The sequence below is a fragment of the Mesoplodon bidens genome (assembly GCF_964165515.1).
Source record: "Mesoplodon bidens genome assembly, chromosome: 11".
Classification (NCBI taxonomy): domain Eukaryota; kingdom Metazoa; phylum Chordata; class Mammalia; order Artiodactyla; family Ziphiidae; genus Mesoplodon; species Mesoplodon bidens.
The window spans coordinates 4,250,843-4,271,733 of NC_138167.1; the positions used below are offsets into that span (position 1 = coordinate 4,250,843).

Below are 20,891 nucleotides of genomic sequence, written 5' to 3' on the forward strand. Positions count from 1 at the left end.
AACTTCATTGGTTTTTTAAAAAATTTTTATTTAGTTTTGGCTGTGTTGGGTCTTTGTTGCTGCAGGCAGGCTTTCTCTAGTTGCGGCAAGCGGGGGCTACTCTTCATTGCAGTGGCTTCTCTTGTTGCAGAGCACGGGCTCCAGAGCGCAGGCTCAGTAGCTGTGGCGCACGGGCTTAGTTGCTCCGTGGCATGTGGGACCTTCCCGGACCAGGGCTCAAACCTGTGTCCCCTGCACTGGCAGGCGGATTCTTAACCGCTGCGCCACCAGGAAAGCCCGAATCTCTCCTATATTAAAAAAATAAAGTTCCCTTGACCTCACAGGCCCTTTTAGCTACTACCTCTATCTCCTTCCTGCCCACTAGTTTCAAGATCCTTCAAAGAATGCCTGCTTGCCCTCCCTTCCCTTGCTCACTCCATTTATCCCTTGACTACTGCAGTCTGGCATCTGTTCCCACTACTTTACTGAAACTTCTGTTTTCAAGACAATCAATGACCAGTTGGTCACTGCATCTCACTATCCTGCTCATCTTAACTCAGCTTCCTGAAGTGCATTTCTCTCTAGGATGCCCAAGCCAGAGACCTAGGAGCCATTCCTAACTCACTCTATCACCTTCTTTATGGACATTTGATGATCACCTCCCTAGCATGCAGTCCTCTTTTAATCTTTACCAGTACTCTGAAATTTCTCACCATAGAGTTTGGGTGAGATTGACCCCATCCCATCTCCAGGGAAGGGCCTTGATTTCTTTAAACCAGTTGGCACATCCCATCGTCCTGACTGCAGGGATGGGCTCAAAGATGTATAAGTAACACAAGTCAGGCCAATTGAGGGTCACTAAGGCTCAATTCCAAAACTCTTATTTGAGCCACCAGGGAATTAGACATATTTCCTACCAGCCATGAGGTACAGAACTTCTGAACTTCCTGGCAGCCATCCTGGAAACATCCCCCCACCCCCCACCCCCCCACACCAAAAAAAAAGCATCTGAGAGTAGAGTGAGCATTGAGGAAGGGAAATGGAGAAGGAAAAAAATAGGTCCTGGTCATGGACCTTGAATGCTGGGTAAAGCCTTTCCTGAAGCTCCATTTCTATTCCCCAAATTCTCTATTCCCCCTGCCCCTCCCTTTTATTTGGTTTAAGCCATTTGGAGTTGAGTTTGTACTTCTATAATCAGAAAGAGTTATAACTGACGCAAGCATCTACATCTAAATCATTTCCATATATTATCCATGATATTTTACAAGTCTGTTTAAAATCCTTAACGAAAAATCCTTTAATAAGATTTAATGAGCAAGCTCAACTCAAACTCACTTGACCATAAGAAAATCATTGAATTTCATAACAGGAATTTCTATGATAGGAAGCTTCATGGCTGTTTGATTCAGCTGCTCAACGATGTCACCAGGATCCGGGTTTTTCCTTTTTTGCTGTGACATCTTCAGTGTTGGCTTCATCATTCAGTCTGGAAACAGGATGCGTATACCGATGACTCATCAGACATCTTGAGGATGAAGACAAAATCTTTCTATGGCTCTTTCTTACCACTGAGGAAGCCTTTCTCTGAAGCCCTCCAGAAGGCTTCCCCTCCCATCTCCTGGGTTAGGGGTGGGTCACAGTCTGATTCCTGATGAGATACCCTGGAGCAGTGGGCTTCCCTTCAGGCTATGTACAAGGGAGTCCTGTCTGGGGGAAGAAAGAGAGGATTGGACACTCAGGAGGAAACCAGTGGGGTCCACAATGGTGACCAGCAAGGCGCTTCATGACCTGACTCCTGGAAACTTCTCTGACCTCAGTTTTTTGCCACTCACCTCTTTATACTCAACCCTCCAGGTCTACTGACATAAGTTTTATTTTTCTGGATATGCTCTTGACTCCCCTGTACATCTAGAACCTGACTTTGGTCCACGAGGAACTCCAATGGCCATACCTCCTACTCATCTTTTAGGATTCTTCTTATTTGTTACCTTGAAATTTCTCCGGGGAGTTCTTCCCTATCTCCCAAGGCTTGCTTAGGGACCACTCTTCCATACCTGGTGTCATTAAAGCATTTTTCATATTGTATGGTAATTACCTGTTTACATCTTTGTCTCCATAATGAGAATAGGACCTCACTGGGGGCAAGGATTCTGTCTTGGTCTCTGATATATTACACAGTGACTGAGGCAATCAATAGATGCTTAATAATTATTTTCTAATGAATTCCTAAATGCTAGAGTTCTCTTCTCCAAGTTGTGAACCTGCCCAGATAGTCCTAGTAAGATAGGAAATTCCTCTGTTCCTTCATACTTCATATATTCCTCCTTTCAAGGACGACTCAGAGCAGTTTAAGAAACTGTCACAGGTTAAGCTCTAGAAAAATATTACTGTTTCTAACCTTCTTCTGTCACCTCAACATGCATCAATATTATTTATTTGACAAGGAATTTTTAAAATAAATTTAATTTTGGTATAATTTACACACAATAAAATGTACCTATTTTAAGTGTACAGTTCTATGAGTTTTGACAATACACTGTGTAACCACCACCATAATCAAGATATAGAACATTTCCATCACCTAGAAGTTCCGTCCTGACCCTTTGTAGTCAATCCTCTCTTCTCTGGTACCAGGAAACCATTGATCTGTGCTTGCTCATTCTAGAATTTCATATAAATAGAATCATAAAGAATGTGTCTTTTGTGAAGTATCCATTCAAATCTTTTGCCCATTTTTTATGAGGTTGTTTGTCTTATTAGTGAGTTGTAAGAGTTGCTGATATGTCGGAATATGAGTCCTTTGTCAGATATGTGCATTGTGAATATTTTCTCCCAGTCTGTGGCATGCTCTTTCCTTTTCTTAACAGTATATATTTTTAAAAATTGAACTATAGTTGCTTTACACTGATGTGTCAGTTTCTGCTGTACAGCAAAGTGAATCAGCCGTACGTATACATATATCCCCTCTTTTTTTTGATTTCCTTCCGATTTAGGTCACCACAGAGCACCGAGTAGAGTTCCCTGTGCTATACAGCAGATTCTCATTAGTTATCTGTCTTATACATAGTAGTGTATATATGTCAATCCCAATCTCCCAATTCATCCTACCCTGCCCCTTCCCCCTTGGTATCCATACGTTTGTTCTCTACGTTTGTGTCTCTATTTCTGCTTTGCAAATAAGATCACCTATACCATTTTTTTCTAGATTCCACATATATGTGTTAACATACGATATTTGTTTCTCTCTTTCTGACTTACTTCACTCTGTATGACAGTCTCTAAGTCCACTCTCTAACAGTCTCTGTTGAAGAGCAGACGTTTTTAACTTTTATGAAGTTCAATTTTTTTAATGGTTTATGTCTTTGTTCTTTTTTTTTTTTTTTTTTTTTTTTGCGGTACATGGGCCTCTCACTGTTGTGGCCTCTCCCGTTGCAGAGCACAGGCTCCGGACGTGCAGGCTCAGCGGCCATGGCTCATGGGCCCAGCCGCTCCACAGCATGTGGGATCTTCCCAGACCAGGGCAGAACCCGTGTCCCCTGCATTGGCAGGCGGACTCTCAACCACTGCGCCACCAGGGAAGCCCAATGTTTTTGTTCTGGGTTGTAAAGATTTTCTTCTGCATTTTCTTTTAGAAGTTAAATAGTTTTAGTTTCACATTTAGGTCTGTGATCCATTTTGAGTAATTTTTTTTGTAAGTGTGAGGTAAGTGTGAAGGTTTATGGATATTCAGTTATTCCAGCTCCATTTGTTGAGAAGACTCTTTTCCCCATTTAATTACCTTGTTGAAAATCAATTGATCATATAAGTGTGGATCTATTTCTGGACTCTCTGTTCTGTTCCAAGGATCTGCATGTCTCTTTTTACACCAATATTGCACTGTTGTGATGATTGCAGCTTTATAGTAGGTCTTAAAATGAGGTGGTGTAAGTCCTACAACATAGTTCTCTTTTAAACGTCTTTTATTCTAGGTCTTTTGTGTTTTCATATAAGTTTTAGAATCAGCTTTATTTTAGAAACAATTTCTGTGAACAAGCCTGGTATTTTGATTGAAGTAATGTTTGGGGAGAATTGACATCATAATAATACTGAGTCTTCCAATCCATGATCATGGTATAGCTTTCCATTTATTTAGGTCTTTTAAACTTTCAGCAATGTTTTGTAGTTTTACATGTACGGGTCTTATATGTAACGTATTTTCTTACATTTATGTTTAAGCATTTTATGTTTTTTGATGTTGTTGTAGGTGGTAGAGATACTACTGATTTTTATATATTCCCCTTGTTTCCTTACTAAATCCACTTAATATTTCTGGTAGTTTTTTGGTAGAACCTTCAGGATTTTCCATATACAAAATCATGTTGTCTATGAATAAGAACAATTTTACTTCTTTCTTTCCAGTCTGTATGCCTTTTATTTCTTTTTAGTGCTTTATTGCACTGACTAGGACCTCTGGTACAATGTTAAGTAGGAGTGATCAGAGTGCATATTACTGCCTTGTTGCCTTGTTCCCAATTCTAGAGGGAAAGTGTTCAACCTTTTTACCATTGAGTAAGATGTTTATTGTAGGCTTTTGGTAGATGTCCTTTTTCAGGTTAAGGAAGTTCTTTCTATTTCTAGTGGCTAAAATGTTTGTTTTTCTTTGTTGTTGTTGTTTTTAAGGTGTTTTTTTTTGATGTGGACCATTTTTAAAGTCTTTATTGAATTTGTTACAATATTGCTTCTGGGTTTTTTTATGTTTTGGATTTTTTGGCCCCGAGGCATGTGGGATCTTAACTCCCCTACCAGGGATCGAACCTGGACCCCCTGCATTGGAAGGCAAAGTCTTAAACACTGGACTGCCAGAAAAGTCCCTTCTTTGTTTTGTTTTAATAATTAATGGGTGTTGAATTTTGTCAAATAGCTTTTCTGCATCTGTTAAGAATCTCCTTGATTAACCCTGTAGAGTGAGTTGCATTGACTGATGTTTGGATATTAAGTCAACCCAGCCCCCTGGGGTTTTTACCCTATCTACCCTCGTGTAGTTTGATATTTACCAATAGACTCAAGGGGACCCCGTGCAGATTTCTGATGTATTTCATTGTGTTGCTCCTTCCTCTTCAGTACTGTCTCATAACTTGCAGCCACCTCAGCCTCACCAGACTCCAGCCCCTGTCTCTTCAGCTCACTAAGATTTCCAGGCTCTGCTTGGGTCTCCTCTCCTTGCATAGCTTCTGGAAAGTACCTCCAGGTACTTTCCAGAAAAAAGTCAGCTTATCACAGAGCTCATCTCATTTGTTTCCCTTTTATAAGAGATCTCAGTTCTGCCCTGCCTCTTGCCCTGTGCTGACTTAATGCAGTTTATCCAGTTTTCTAGTTGTTCATGGTGGGATAAAGGTCTAGTACCCGTTATCCTGCTGTGCCTGAATATTGAAGTAGGCCGTAAGGATTCTGAGGCTCCGGACACGCAGGCCCAGCGGCCATGGCTCACGGGCCCAGCCGCTCCACGGCATGTGGGATCTTCCAGGAACGGGGCACGAACCCGTGTCTCCTGCATCGGCAGGCGGACTCTCAACCACTGCGCCACCAGGGAAGCCCGGCCATAAGGATTCTTGATCATAGGTATTACACTTCTTCTTTTTTCTGATTCTCAATTATCTAAGGACTGCTTTGTCCTTGGTGAATGTTTCTTAAAGATCCATCTAATGGAATGGTTCCTGACCTTCCTGGTCATTTTCTCTTGACATTTCACAAAGTTTAACTCTATGGCAGGTACTGATCAGTACTCAATTTGTCTTTTATCTTCACAGCAGACAATGATATAGATATTACATTTTACAAATCAGGAGATGAAGATGTAAAATAATGGAGTGACTTGTCCAATATCAGAGTGATTGAATTAGAACTCATCTGTGATTTAAAAACCTAGGCTTTTAACTGTTCCAGTGGAAGCTCCCTTTGAGACTTTGATAAAAATCACTCACAGACTGGATGCTCAGAAACAAGATTATTGACATATACCAAAACGTGTAAACAATTTTAGAGGTTCACAGGCCCCTGCAGCCTATCTACAGATAAGCCCAATCAGAAATCCCAACAAGAGGACCCCTGGCTAATGTGGACATCCACGCCACTCAGTGTCATCTTAAACCCTTGGTGAACTTCTGAAGTTTCCTTCCTACCTTTTAGTGGTTCTATACTACCTTTTAATGATTATACCTCATACCTTATGAGACCCCCATTCATTCCCCTTCTTGTAACACTGCCCTCAGCAGGATCTAAGGTGAGTCCCCATGGGTATTTTCCTGCCTGGTACGACCAGTGCTTTTCTTGCCATGCCTTGTCTAACCACTACATAACACTTAAGAAACCAATGCTAAGAAGGAAGCTACGTTTAGACTAGTTTCACATTTCCCATAAACAATCATCAGAACTAATTCTATCATGACTCACTTCCAAGTTTATCTTAAACAATCAGGGCCTGATCACTGAAACGCATGTTCTCTCACCAAAATCGAGCCCATGATATCGCCAGGCAATCCTGCTACATTCTTTAATCCTTTCACCTTCCTGTTCTACTGGGTGGTTATTTCACATTTTTTTTCCTTCTACTTCCAAGAACACCCTCCTACCCTCACTTCCAGCTGATGATTTTGCTTCCCTTTTTACAGTGAAAATTGCTTCTGATTGCATAAATGAATGTCCACAAACTCCCAGAGTCACATCTACTAAACTACTTGTGTCTGACCTCTGCTCTCACTCCCCTTTCTGTGGATTTACTGTCCTTTTCCAAGGTCAGTCTCTTCCTTTGGATCTCAGATCCCAGTTTCCTTTTGCCTTCTCAAGAACATTGCTCCAATGTTTCTTTTTTACTGCATCAACAATTTTTCCCTTTCTAATGAATCATTCCCATCAGCATACAAACATATCGTAATAGGTCTCATCTTTAAAAAAAAAAAAAAGGCTTGTCATCCTTCCTTGAAGGAAGCTTCAGCTATTCCTCCATTTTCCCCCTATTGACTCCAAAACTTCAAGAGTTGATTTTACCCACTGTCATCAATTCGTCTCTCTCAATCTCTTTTAAACTCAAGTTTTTCTAAACCCTGTAGTTAATTCTAATTTCCTCATTCTACTCATTAGCAGCGTTCAAAAAAAAAAAAACAACAAAAATAACTCTCCTTCGCAAAGCACTGTACTCATCTGTTTTCATGGACCCCTCACTCTCCTGGTTTGCGTACCTTGCCAGTCACTCTTCCTCTGTCTCCTTCACTGGCACTTCCTTCTTTTATTGACCTCAAAGAATTAGAATATCCTGAGTTGCGGTCTCTGAACTGTTTCTTCTCTCTCTGCTTTCACGTCCAAGTGCCCTAGTCCAGAGCTCTGGCTTTAACTACCATCTACCCCAGTGGTTCCCAGTGGGGGTGATTTTGCCTCCCAAGAGACATTTGGCAATGTCTGCAGACATTTTTGTTTGTCATAACCGGGAGCAGGTGCTACTGGCAGCTGGCGGGTAGAAGCCAGAGACGCTGCTGTACCTCCCCAAATGCACAGAACAACAAAACAAAAACGCCCTCCGCAACTACAAAGCATCCAGACCAAGTGCTGAGGTTGAGAAACCCAGATCCACCCAGACCTCTTCTCTGAACCCTAGACTCGACTGTATGCTCAATTTCCTATTCATCATCTGCATTGGATGTTTAACAGATAACTCAAACTTAACATGTCTCAAACTGAAGTCTGGACTCCCTCTGTCTAGAAAACAGTACCTGACATAGGACTTGGGCTTTAATGGGAGGCGCGATCCCTGGGCAGAGAGTAAGGGAAAAGGGAAGGATAAGGTGCAAATGCAATGTAGCGGGTTACGAAGCTGGCCACTGCTTCATGAGCCACCAGACCATATGGTCACTTGTCCTTGAAAAGAATAAAGTGAGAGGGAATTTACCTCCAGGCTCCATCCTATCCCATCTCTCCTACTGGGCAACTCGCACTGGTCCATTGAGTTAATGCCTCCATGTGGCTGTGTTGGTTACCTGGACCTTTTTGCCACCTTGAGGACTCCAGATTCCACACACTGTGGTGTGGTCCACCTCATTAGGCAGAATTCTGCTGCCTGCACAGAAAACTGGTTGATCCAGCAGCAGTTGAGGCAGGCAAGTGGCCAAAGGGCAAGAAGAATGGCAGGGCAGGGAGACTCTGAGGAAAGGCCCCCATGGCCCAACGCAGTAATAACTAAGACACACCAGGTCTCAGACTTCACGTAGCTCACGTTCTGGTGGGACAGGTGCTGTCCAGTTCACTCCTCCAGGAAATGACATCACCATCCACCTGGTTACTAAGGCTACAGACCTAGGAGATGTTCTTCAAATGTTTCTTTTCTCCACATCCCAAATCCTGCCATCTCTGTTTTCAAAATGTAATCCTATTCCTACCACTATCATCCTTGTTTGAGCCATCTTTGTTTGTACTACTTGATAAACTTCAACCTCGTGCCTTGTTTCTAGGAGCCAGAATAACCTTTAAAAATGGCAAATCAGGGGACTTCCTGGCGGTCCAGTGGTTAGGACTCTGTCCTTTCACTACATAGGACCAGGTTCAATCCCTGGTCAGGGAACTAAGATCCCACAATCCACGTGGTGTGGCCAAAAAGAAAAAAAAAAAAGGCAAATCATATTATGTTACTGCACGGATCCAAGTCCTCCAATATCTTCCCACTCCAGTCAGAATAAAATGAAATATTCTTTAAGTAGCTTAAGAGGCCCTACATGAGCTGGCCTCTGCCTACTTTTCTGACCTAGTTTTTCCAACACTCTTCCTTGGTCACTTCTTTCTAGCCTCTTTTGTTTCCCACATATGCTGAGCTTGTCCTTGCCTTAGAACCTTTGCATTTGCTCTCGTATTCATCCTTCTGGTCTCCCTCTTCCTTGACCTCTCTCTTCTTGAAGTTCTTTGCTCAAATGCTACCTTTGTAGAGAGACCTTTCCTATCCATGCAAACCTGTATTTGTCAGTCTGTAACCCCTTAAAAATTTTTTTTCTCCCTAATTTATAATGTATGGTTTATTTTTTTTAAATTTATTTTATTGAAGTATAGTTGCTTTGCAATGTTGTGTTAGTTTCTGGTGTACAGCAAAGTGATTCAGTTACATATACACACATATATAATATATATGATGTATATATATTGTTTTTAATATTCTTTTCCATTATGGTTCATTACAGGATATTGAATATAGTTCCCTGTGCTACACAGTAGGACACTATTGTTTACCCATTCTGCACATACTAGTTTGCATCTGCTCATCCCAAAGTCCCAATCCATCCCTCCACCATACCCCCTCCCCATGGGCAACCACAAGTCTGTTCTCTATGTCTGTGAGTCTGTTTCTGTTTCGTAGATAAGTTCTTTTGTGTAATACTTTAGATTCCACCTACAAGTGATATCATATGATATTTGTCCTTCTCTTTCTGACTTACTTCACTTAGTATGGTAATCTCTAGGTCCATCCATGTTGCTGCAAATGGCATTATTTCATTTCTCTTTTATGGCTGAGTAGTATTCCATGGCATATATCCAGACAAAACTTCATTCGAAAAGATATATGCACCCTATGTTCATAGCAGCACTATCCACAATAGCCAAGACATGGAAATAACCTAAGTGTCCATCGACAGATGAATGGATAAAGAAGATGTAGTACATATATACAATGGTTTATTTGTTAATTGTCTGTCTCTCCCACAAGAATGTGAGCTCCAAGGGGTCTGGGACCTCATGTCTTAGTTACTGCTATGTCTCCAGTGCTAGAATTTGGCTGACGCATAGCTGGAGCTAAGCAAATTGTTGAACAAATGAACACCTTCAGACCCTTACCAATGGCGGGCTTGCATCAAGAATGATGAGTTCCTAGCTTAGCAAATTTCTTCCAATTCCATGGAGGTCCAGTCCGGCTCTAAAGACACCTTTCAGGGATGTTGAAAACCTCCTGATCTTATTGTGCCCCCTAATAACCCCCTGGGTTTAGGAACCTGGGATCTCATCCAGTCTGTAAATCTCTTCTACTAAGGCAACCTCCCAAAGCTGAGTCAGGGCAAGTGCATCCACAGGAGGCTGGGGAGAGGACAGTCTCAGAAACCTTTGAAAGAAGGAGGGGGGCTACAGGCAGAGGGAGGTACCGGAGTAGCGTAGGAAGCCCCGTATTGCTAGGACAGGGTCTGAAAATGTTTATCAGATCTAGTAGTAGGGTGTTCTCAGGGCTGCAGCAGCCTCAGCAGCCATAGCGGCAGCAGCAGTAGCAAAGAAAACAAGGGACTTGACAGTCTTGCAATGCAGAGCTTCGTGGTTTGTTTTCTTTTTCTCTCCAATAAAGCAGTAGGGTGGAAAGGAAAGGAACCGCGGAGTCAGTGGGATACAGGAATATGTGTTTGGAAGGAGGGGAAAGGGCAGCGCTTAATATGGGAAGGAGGAGTTTAAGAGAACTCATTGTTTGTAAAAGAAAAGCTGGGCTATGGCTCCGGAGGAGTGGAGGGAACAAATACCTATTTTTTTCTGAAAGGAATGCCGGAGTCGGTATCTGGAGGAGGGACTTAACTGGTTCGGTACCCAGGATTGCTGCACTGCCTGGTTGCAGGGCCCGCCGAGGTCCCTGCTTCTCACTAGCCACAACAGAGTGGGGAGGATGCAATCTTTCGCTTTGATTAAAGAGGTGGGTGGTGTCGGCGGGAGGCTTCGCGGTCGCGGTGGTGCTAAGGGGTGGTCCCAAGGCAGCCGGGGAGCCAATGGGCGGCGACTCCGGGCTTCTGCAGCCTCCTTGGAGACTCGGCCGCAGTTGAAGTACCGGAGCTGCTGGCTGCCTTCTCTCGCGCTGCAGGCGCCAAGGAGCAGCGCCTCTAGGGGCGCAGCTGGAGCCGCACTCCGAGGGCACCGCGCACGCCCCCGGCTCCTGTTGCCCTGCGCCTCTCTGCGGACCCTGTCCCCGAGAAGCTGCTAGCCTTGCAAGGGGCCTTGGGAAGGCCCTAGGCCGGAAAAAGAGGCTTCGGGAAGAGGGACGTGGGTGGGAGGTGGGCAGGCGACTTGCTTCTCAGATTCGTTCCAATTAGCACCAAGTTGGCAGACAAGCGCATAAACCCACGAAGGCTTTGGTTTCCCACAAGTCACATTCTCAGTATTTCAAAATAGTCTGATCGCAAGAAAACTTCAACTCCCGTCGTAGGTCAAAGAGGGACACACTCTTAACACCACTGCCTCGCAGTAGCGCGACGGAGAACAAACCCGGGGGATCCTCAACTGCAGAGCCCAACCCGAAGTCCGCATCTCTCCGAGGCCGGCGGGGACAAGCTGGGTCTGCCCTGCAGAGCCCCCTGCGGGAGCGGCCGGACAGCGCGCAGAGAAGCGGATTATTGTGGGACTGCACAAACGGCAGCCGATCAGAGTAGTTGTGCCAGGAACACCACCGCCTGCATTGCGTCGGACCTGACCATTTCCAATGTGAAATTCCCGGAGAGGTCGCGGCCGAGGACCGTGCGTGTGCGGGGCTGTGGACCACAGGGAAGGAGAACTGGCGGTCGGCTTTTCTGGCAGGAGAAGGAAAAAGCCGTGTTGGCAAGGGTGGGAACTGAATGACAGCCCCCCTCTGCCAAGCCACCCCCTCCTATTTTCCACCTACCTCCTCGCTCCCGCCCTCCCCCGCCCTCCCCAACCCACGCCCGGGTGGGCCAATCGCTGCTCCGCATTCCGGGCGCTTTCTCAGGTTTCTGCTGATCTTGCAGCGCCCAGAAATGGACCGAGCGGACCCGAGCCGCACGCACCCTGCCCCACTCGGAGCTCCGAACGGCTTCCGGCGCGCCGCGTAGCCTCGCCGAGGTCCGCGCGGGGTGCGGGAAGCCGAGGGGACCTGCGAGGCGCGGAGATCCAGGCCCTTGCTCGCTCGCCTCCTTCGGGATCGAATCAAGGGCTCCCACGGTGTTGGGAGGGGGCGAGAGCGCTCCGCATCGTCATTCGCTTCAGAGCTCGGGAGAGGGTGGCATTTCGCTTTTCCGCCCCGCAGCCTCCGGAATTGCCCGCACCCGAGAGCGAGAGCGGCGTCTCCAGGTTGCCGGCCACGGGCGAGGATGGGGGTCGGGAACGGACATTTCCGCCGTCGCTGCCCAGTTAAGCGAGCGGCCAACTGAAGGAGAGCAGGACGAGGTGCGAGGGCGGCGCGGTGGCCCCGGCGCCCCTCGGATGCTGTGGCGGCCGCGGCTCGCGCCCGGGTACCGCAAAGGCGACCTGCCGCATTCCCGCTCGGGCTCTCCGCCGACTCAGCACCGCCCCTGCGCCAAGCCGGCCGGCCAGGTAGGGGGTTCCCCGGTCCGGGGCTGCAGAAGTGGGGCTTGGGGCGGCGGGTGAGGGGAGCCGGGGGCGCTGGGATGCTGCCTGGACCTGGAGCTCCGCCAGCGTCTCTGGGCGCTTTTCCGATCTCTAGTTTAACGAAGTTGTAAACAGATCGGCTGTTGGGCATTGGGGAAAGTGGGATGGAGGAGCCCCAAACTTGGATTTCGGGTGTCTGCGTGTGTCTGTCTGCGTGTCTGTGATATAACCCTAGCAAAAGTCTCGTGCTTCCTCAAAAAGCTAGAGGTCTGTGCTCTTCCGTGTCTGTGGGTCCGTCCCATGTGAACGCTTCTGATCTTCTACCCCCGTATCACTTTCTATTTCTCTGCAGCGTCCATCGATTGCCCCGGTGGGAGCTTAGAAGGCGGCAGGCGAAGAGGGCTAGCAGGGGGGAGAGCCGAGGAGAAGCAGAGGGGGTGGCAGGCGAGGGCATCTGCCGAGCTGGCTCTGCCCCGGGTCCTAGGAGGGCTCGCGGAGGGGAAGGGAGGCCCCCAAGCGGTGGCCCGGTCCGCTAGAACGGCGCTGCGTTAAGGCACCTCGGAGCAGGAAGAAACACCAACCCTCCTCCCATCGCCACCCCCAATCCCCCCCCCCCACCCTACACACACACCAGTCCCCACCCCGCCCCGGCGAAAAGCTGCACCCGGGGCGGCAGGCGAGGGGGACTCCAAACGGAGAAACAGGCGGGGGGGTGGAGACGGTCTCCAAGTGGCAGATCCCTCCACCTGCTGGCTCGGAAGCCCCGCCCCCTGAGCGCGGGGGAGCCGCTTACGCAGGTGGGGGGGGCGCGCGGGTCCCCCCCCACCCAGACTCCCTCGCCCCTCCCCGCCCCGGGCCCGCCCCGGGTCTCCCGCCACTGCCCCCTGCCTCCACCATGACGGTGATGTCGGGAGAGAACGTGGACGAGGCTTCGGCCGCCCCGGGCCACCCGCAGGACGGCAGCTACCCGCGGGCGGCCGAGCACGACGACCACGAGTGCTGCGAGCGCGTGGTCATCAACATCTCCGGGCTGCGCTTCGAGACGCAGCTCAAGACGCTGGCGCAGTTCCCCAACACGCTGCTGGGCAACCCTAAGAAACGCATGCGCTACTTCGACCCGCTGAGGAACGAGTACTTCTTCGACCGCAACCGGCCCAGCTTCGACGCCATCCTCTACTACTACCAGTCGGGGGGCCGGCTGCGGAGGCCGGTCAACGTGCCGCTGGACATGTTCTCCGAAGAGATCAAGTTTTACGAGCTGGGCGAGGAGGCCATGGAGAAGTTCCGGGAGGACGAGGGCTTCATCAAGGAGGAGGAGCGCCCCCTGCCGGAGAAGGAGTACCAGCGCCAGGTGTGGCTGCTCTTCGAGTACCCCGAGAGCTCGGGGCCCGCCCGGGTCATCGCCATCGTCTCCGTCATGGTCATCCTCATCTCCATCGTCATCTTTTGCCTGGAGACGCTGCCCGAGTTGAAGGATGACAAGGACTTCATGGGCACCGTCCACCGCCTCGACAACACCACGCTGGTCTACAAGGCCAACATCTTCACGGACCCTTTCTTCATCGTGGAAACCCTGTGCATCATCTGGTTCTCCTTCGAGCTGGTGGTGCGCTTCTTCGCCTGCCCCAGCAAGACGGACTTCTTCAAAAACATCATGAACTTCATCGACATCGTGGCCATCATCCCCTATTTCATCACCCTGGGCACCGAGATAGCTGAGCAGGAGGGGAACCAGAAGGGCGAGCAGGCCACGTCGCTGGCCATCCTCAGGGTCATCCGGTTGGTAAGGGTTTTTAGAATCTTCAAACTCTCCCGCCACTCTAAGGGCCTCCAGATCCTGGGCCAGACCCTCAAAGCCAGTATGAGAGAGCTAGGGCTGCTCATCTTTTTCCTCTTCATCGGGGTCATACTGTTTTCTAGCGCAGTGTACTTTGCCGAGGCGGAAGAAGCTGAGTCGCACTTTTCCAGTATCCCCGATGCTTTCTGGTGGGCGGTGGTGTCCATGACCACCGTAGGATACGGTGACATGTACCCTGTGACAATTGGAGGCAAGATCGTGGGCTCCTTGTGTGCCATCGCCGGTGTGCTGACAATTGCCCTGCCCGTACCTGTCATTGTGTCCAATTTCAACTATTTCTACCACCGAGAAACCGAGGGGGAAGAGCAGGCTCAGTTGCTCCACGTCAGCGCCCCTAATTTAGCCTCTGACAGTGACCTCAGTCGGCGCAGCTCCTCCACCATCAGCAAATCTGAGTACATGGAGATCGAAGAGGATATGAATAATAGCATAGCCCACTTTAGACAGGCCAATGTCAGAACTGGCAATTGCACCGCAGCTAACCAAAACTGCGTGAATAAGAGCAAGCTACTGACTGATGTTTAAAAAGCCAAGCAGAGAAACTAAAAAGCCCCCCACTTAGCAGCTTGAAAGACTTAAAACACCAAACCAAACCAAACCCCCAGTGACCCAGGTCACTCCTTGTAGATACGTTACTCAATAGTCTTTGGATGCTCTATTGAACTGTCGATGCATTGTTGCATTGCCAATGTTGGGGGGTGGCAAACCCGAAGCTTTCAGGAGCCATGAAAAGAGAAACTATTTTCATTGTATTAAAAAATGGGAAAAGAAAGTGTATTTTCTAAAACTGGTTTAAAATCGCTCAGTCCATGAACTTGTCTAGGTAAAATAAGGTTCATATGCTTCCCCGTTTTTAATCCTTGGTGGCTTCTTTAAATTTTTTTTTTTTCCTTTTAGCTAAGAATCAGATGATCGCTTAGAAATATAAAATTAAAATTTGCATGGGACTCCAATATGAAATCTTGGCAAACTGCACAGCGCATTTTAAGATGGTGCATCAGATGTATTATGTGTAACATGATACACCAGCCGAAACGGGCAACGAACAGATGTTTTTATTTTGATCAACCGAACTGCATATTCCAAGGTGAAAAAAAAATTACTTAAGACTGGTTCACCAAGCACCTTAGAAATCTGATACTGGTCCTGGTCTGTAGGGATTTCCCCCTCTGCCCCATTTCCTTCCGATTCAAACTCTTCTCTAAGAAAAAAATGATAACTGAATGCAATTCATTGATCCATCTGCAGTGCTGCTAAGATTCTCAACTGCAGATGCGCCCAATGGGTCTTTTCTCACCAGTCCTGCACCCTGAACCCCGGCCTCCAGAACTGGATGTAAAACCTTAGCCTCCTTATTGCAACAGAGCACAAATGAAACTAAGTGTAAGCATGTTTGAATCTGATCATAATTTCTTTTACAATCGCATGCCGAGAACGTTAACTCAGACAATAGAGGATAAGCTTACTTTGGAATCGATTCTTCTAAAAATAGATCCTTCTTCATTTGCGTTCACCAAAAGTGCACTCCTTCATTTATTAACTATTTTTATTAGTAAATAAAGTACTGTATTTAAGTACCTATGTTAGTCAGCTGGGAACAGTAACTTTTTGGAGCTCACAGCATGTTCTCTTATTCAGCATTATGGCCGATTTGATTAAGGTGTACCTTGAATTAATTAGTGCATGATTAATTTAATGTAAAAACATTAAAAAATAATAAAAATTATAAGTTTGTGGGTTGAGGGGCCCAAAAGAAACAATGGGGTGGGTAGGGTGGGGGGCACTCAGTCAATCCTCCTGCCTTTGCTCAGGGAAATGTCAGGTTTCTGTGCAGATGTAGGCAGAGAGAGGACCAACATGCCCATCCCTTAAAGGGAAGCTCTGTGGAAAACTTAAGTTATCAAGGTATATATAGCAACACCTAAGAACAAGTATTCTTTCTAGCTGAAGAGAAACACAAGCAAAACAAACAAACAAACAAAGGTGCAATACTGCATGTTTTTTGGTGCATTCTTAAGATGTAAATGAAAATGTTTCTCCATCGTATGCGCCCAAAGCAGAGCTGATTTCTTTTTGCAGTCATGATTTGAAGTCTGCAGAGACTTCGGCCCTCCCCCTGAGGCTCCCTGAAGAAACGCAACCAATTGATTTAATAGTTGCTTAGTGCCTTTATCCTGTACCCACAGCGAACTGCAGAAAGTGCCTCCATTAACACAGCTGAGAAGTTATGTAACACAAGGGAGGAAGGCTGGGGCACAGATATTTCGCTTTTCCTTTTTCCACCCTCGCTCTCTCACTTCGCACTGCGGGGACACCGCGCCATCCTGCGCCCCAGACAGGAGAGACCTGGGAGGGTGCTCTCTGGCCATCCGCTGGACTCGGTCCCTTTGGCAGCCAGACGTGGGATGGAAACTGGGGCCCGAGACCCATCTCTGAACTTGACACGAACCTCGAACTTGTTTTTTCCTCTTCTCTACCAGAAGCCAGTATAAAACTCTTGGGGAATTTGTTTCCTATCAGGGGTCACTCTGGACAAGCAAGGCTTCCTCGGGTCCAGCCTCACGGTCCTGGCGTATTTCCATCCTCCTCCTCTGCCTGCAGAAGCATTTTTGCCACTCTGACAGTCTGATCTTTGCAGGCATCATTGTGGATGTGGGAACAGTCGGTTCAGAGTAAGCTCTCCTGGGCCTTCCCTCCCGGCCCACCCCTTCAGCTAGTTCCTAGGATGCTCCTATGAGATTCCCATCCTGGCAGTCACCTCGCAGGCTGAACATCTAACTTCTGTCGCCCCTGGCACCCAGTCCACAGAATGGCGGGGACCCTGTGCTTACCAGAAAGAGAGCCACATCACCTGGGCCTCTGGAGGCCAGCAGCCGCCCACCGACGGGGAGGCACTCATAGCTTTTTGAAGGACCCAAGGCGGGGATCCTCATTCTGCACTTAGCGTGGGGCTGCCTGCTGCTCAACGCCTTTCATTCCTGCGCTGCTGCTTCTGGAAATGTTCCCTGTGACTCTGCCCCACCTCCCATCCTAGCCTAGAACGAGCAGTGAGGCACTAAACCAAGAAACTAGAGTTACAGCCAGGCTGGCTGACTCCTTTGAAAGAAAGAACGTGGAAGTTTTATTTTCCTGCGCGGCTTCTGTGAATCTGTAAGAGAGACGTGACACACACCAAGGAAGACAGGGGCCAAGGACTGTACGGTGTCCAACCACAGGGCATTCAGTCCTCCCTCTGATGTTTCCTTGAACCTTGACTCATCCTGGCTTTTCCTCTCCTACCTGCTTCTTAGTCTCCAGTTGGGAAAGAAAACACCAAACTCGCCCGCATCTCTGGGGATTATCTTGATCTTTTATTTAGACTTTGAGGTCTAGGACACCCCGAACTTGAAGCGCTACACTCTGTCAACAGCAATAATCTGCTCTGTACTGTGGGATGGATGGGTCAGAGGATGAGAAAACAGGACCGGAACTGAAAAGCCTCACTTTGGCTACTGGGTACACCTGTCACAGCCATACGTGGCACTGGGTAGAAACTTGTGCATGTGTTGTTACAGGGAACAGTGCTGCGTGCAGGGAACCTGTCTGCCTGGGACGGAAGGAGCTGCTGTTATGGATTTGGGTGGTCTGGGGAAAATGGAGGTCACTTATGCATCTGGAGCTCATCAAAGCCAAGTGAGTTAGAGGGGAGGATGGGAATTATTTGTGTAGCATAGGCATGCAGAGTTTGCCAAAGCTCTTTCCCCTTGCACAGGGCTGAGCTGAAATGTTTTTGTGGACCTGAAGGTGCACTTAACAAAACTGCCTATTACAGAATGACTATCTTTTTGGTTTATTTCCTTGTATTTATTTTATCGGGCTTTTTACCTTCCCGTCCCCTTCCCAGGTCTTGAGCTTTCATGGCTCTTGTCTTGAATACTGATTTTCTCCAGCAGGAGAAGACTTCTGACGTGCTGATAGCCATAGCTCAGCCCTTCCGGCGAATTGAGGCCCTAGTTCCATAGGGTGGCAGTGGAGGGGCTGGGTCCCCCCGGGGCTGTTAGCCATCCCAGAATCTCTGAAGTGGTTAACTCAACTCGAGCGATCTGAATTAGAGAGACCAAAGACATTCATTTCCTCTGTCCTCAGATTCAAAGAAGACAGATCGTAGCCAAGAAAGGCGTTTGTTTTTGCATCTCCTCTTCCCCATCTGTGGCCAGTCCTCTCTCACTACCCGCTTGAGAACTGAGTTCTAATTATCAGTTAAAACAGTTCTTCGGGAGCGTGTTAGTGAGTTAGCCTAGCAGAATCCAGTAAACCGATAGCAGAGTCTTCTTCTGGAATATGGCTGATGCACAGCAGTCATTTCTCTAAAATGAAATTGTGTGGTTGGCTTAGATTCCCCCATGGAGTCCTGGACTCACTTGAGAATAAAGAAAAGAGAATATCTGTAAAGGGTGAGTGAGGAATAGATTTCTTGAAGTAGAAATTTGGTTTAGTCCATCAAGGGTCTCCTTCAAGTTGTGCATAGTTACAGATTTTTCAAAGGAGATAACCTCTGAAGAGCCAGTAGGAATAGATTCCTAACCCTCCCATTTAATATAGGAGACCTCAAAACACATGCTTTTTAAAAATCGAGTTCCTTGTTTGGTAGATGAGGTTGAACAAAATGAGAAAGAGAAGAATCCCCAACTTTTTTTTTCCCAGGAACGGCTCACTCCAGGCAGTGGGGAGAATTGGTGAGGGCTAACCATCCAGAGTACAAACTTGTTAGGACATCAACTGCTAAATAGCCATTTTATTTTCCTGCTTTTTCAAGAAGGGATGGAGTCTTTTGATGTTTATGTTCATTTTCAGAAGACACACAGGTTTTTAAACCTGACACAACCCAAGTTAATCGCCATCTCAGGAGGTGGCCTCTGGTCCACCATGCAGTGTATTAGTGCTCGTATTTATACATGGAATTTCAGGGTATACACAACCATGTCCAGCATGACTCAGGTAAACCTTAGAAGAATGTACGTTACTTATCATTTTTTGTAAAGACACGAACAGCAGCTGAGTTGTTAACCACAACTGTTCCATTACCTTGGGTCACTGTGCGAACTCATTCAGGGTATAGATGTAAAGTTTGGAAGTCAGGGGATCAAATGCCAGTCTCTTTGCTCAGGCAAAATGACCCTGGGCTTTCTTGGGAAGCCCAGGCCTATGTGAAGAGGAGGCTCTGCTGCCCTCAAGACTCTTAGCTTTAAGGAGATTTGCCTGAGTTGCAGTGATTTTCATTTAGGGACCGAGTAGGAGTTAATTTTTTATGACCTGAGACTTCAAGGAGGAGAGGAAAGTTTTGTACCACAATCAGAGAAGGAGAAATAGTGTAAGGAAAGAAAGGAAAACGAAACACCAAATCCCTTGTGAGGTATTCCAGGTCAAAGCTGTCTCCTTTCCAACACCTACAGACATACCTTTCTTCTCTTTCCTGCACTGTTTAGGAACCATTTTTTCAGTAGCTATAGGTAGAAAGCATGGGCTCTCTATGACATACCTCTAATCTTAAAGATAAAGTCTTACCAAGGTTAAAAATCCCAATGGAATAGTCTTAATTTGAAGTGCACCATCAGGACAACAAACCATTTAAGCTGAAAAAGCACTATTTCATTTCTTGAGTTTGCCAGTTGCTGACACCTTGAGTTAAGGACGTGTCTCATTTTCACCTACTGTGCATTTCCCCTGCCCTAACCGTTTCATAGGTCGGGTAGAGGACACTGAATGTTACGAATTGAGAACCTAATTGAAGCGCATAGTTTCCATCTATGCAATTTTACTTGCTTCTGTCACTTTATGATCTGTTCATATTTGGCATCGATTAAAGATAATTTTTAAGGATCTTATCAAGGAATGTCTTGACTGGTTCTTTGTTTCTTGTGTAACTGGTCTTTCGGGAGCCCTTTCTTGTGAGGGTCTCTTTAAATAACACGGTGAATCCAAGACACAATTGAAGCAACCTCATTTTCTTTGAAACTCATGGACTGTTTCTTCTGTACAAGGAAATACACTGAGGTGGCATTTTGACAATAAATTCTCCGTTGGGGCAGGTAGGATCCCAAGGAGAGGCTGTTGGAATTTGGCCTGTGCAAACAGTGGGGATCGAGCTTTGAAAAGAAAAAAAAAAAAAGAAATGAGGCCCAAGGGACTAAAACGATTGATTATATTTGCTTAAATTGTTTTTGATGTGAAACTGTATTCTTCATCCACAACCTAAGCTTTTCAGGAAGGATAGTGGTGTGTGTGTGTGTGTGTGTGTGTGTGTAATAGTGCCATGGTCTGACATCCAATACCTTGATAGTTACACTGTGGTGTTGGAAGTGATTTTGATGTGGAAAAACAAAGTGATTCCTAGATGTTCTTTACCTATACTTTTCTCCATTAATATTTCTTTCTTCCTGTTTTTTAAAATTACTCATTGGTACATTTTCTTTTGATTCTTCCTGAGATTTAGAGGTTTTCTTTTCTTCCTTGTGAATATCACATTTTATATGGCTCTTTGCTGTCACAGGAAACAGGGTTCCATGCTTTATGACAGGTGTCTGTTATATGCCAAATGCCTTGGGTGGCTGGTGCATCGTCTTAGAATTGTATAGCATTGTGATAGATTCAAATTGTAAGGTTCGGAGATGAATCTTGCTTTTGCTGTAGAAGTGGCTACTGAAAGTAGACCATGGGGCTGGGCAGGTTGCCCATCATTTTTCTGCGGTGGTTG

The 20,891-nt window shown here is 46.7% G+C and overlaps 1 protein-coding gene across 1 annotated transcript; it reads left to right on the plus strand.

The window, feature by feature from the left end:
* The first annotated feature begins 11,686 nt into the window (after positions 1 to 11,686).
* Positions 11,687 to 19,966, plus strand: KCNA1 (potassium voltage-gated channel subfamily A member 1). The gene is made up of 2 exons (XM_081249352.1): positions 11,687 to 12,285; positions 12,653 to 19,966. Exon 2 carries the CDS (start codon positions 13,196 to 13,198, stop codon positions 14,681 to 14,683), a length of 1,488 nt encoding a protein of 495 aa, XP_081105478.1. The 5' UTR covers positions 11,687 to 12,285; positions 12,653 to 13,195; the 3' UTR covers positions 14,684 to 19,966.
* The last annotated feature ends 925 nt before the right edge of the window (positions 19,967 to 20,891 follow it).

Coding starts and splice junctions, on each gene's coding strand:
- KCNA1 (XM_081249352.1), top strand. CDS start 13,196: ATGACGGTGATGTCGGGAGAGAACGTGGACGAGGCTTCGGCCGCCCCG.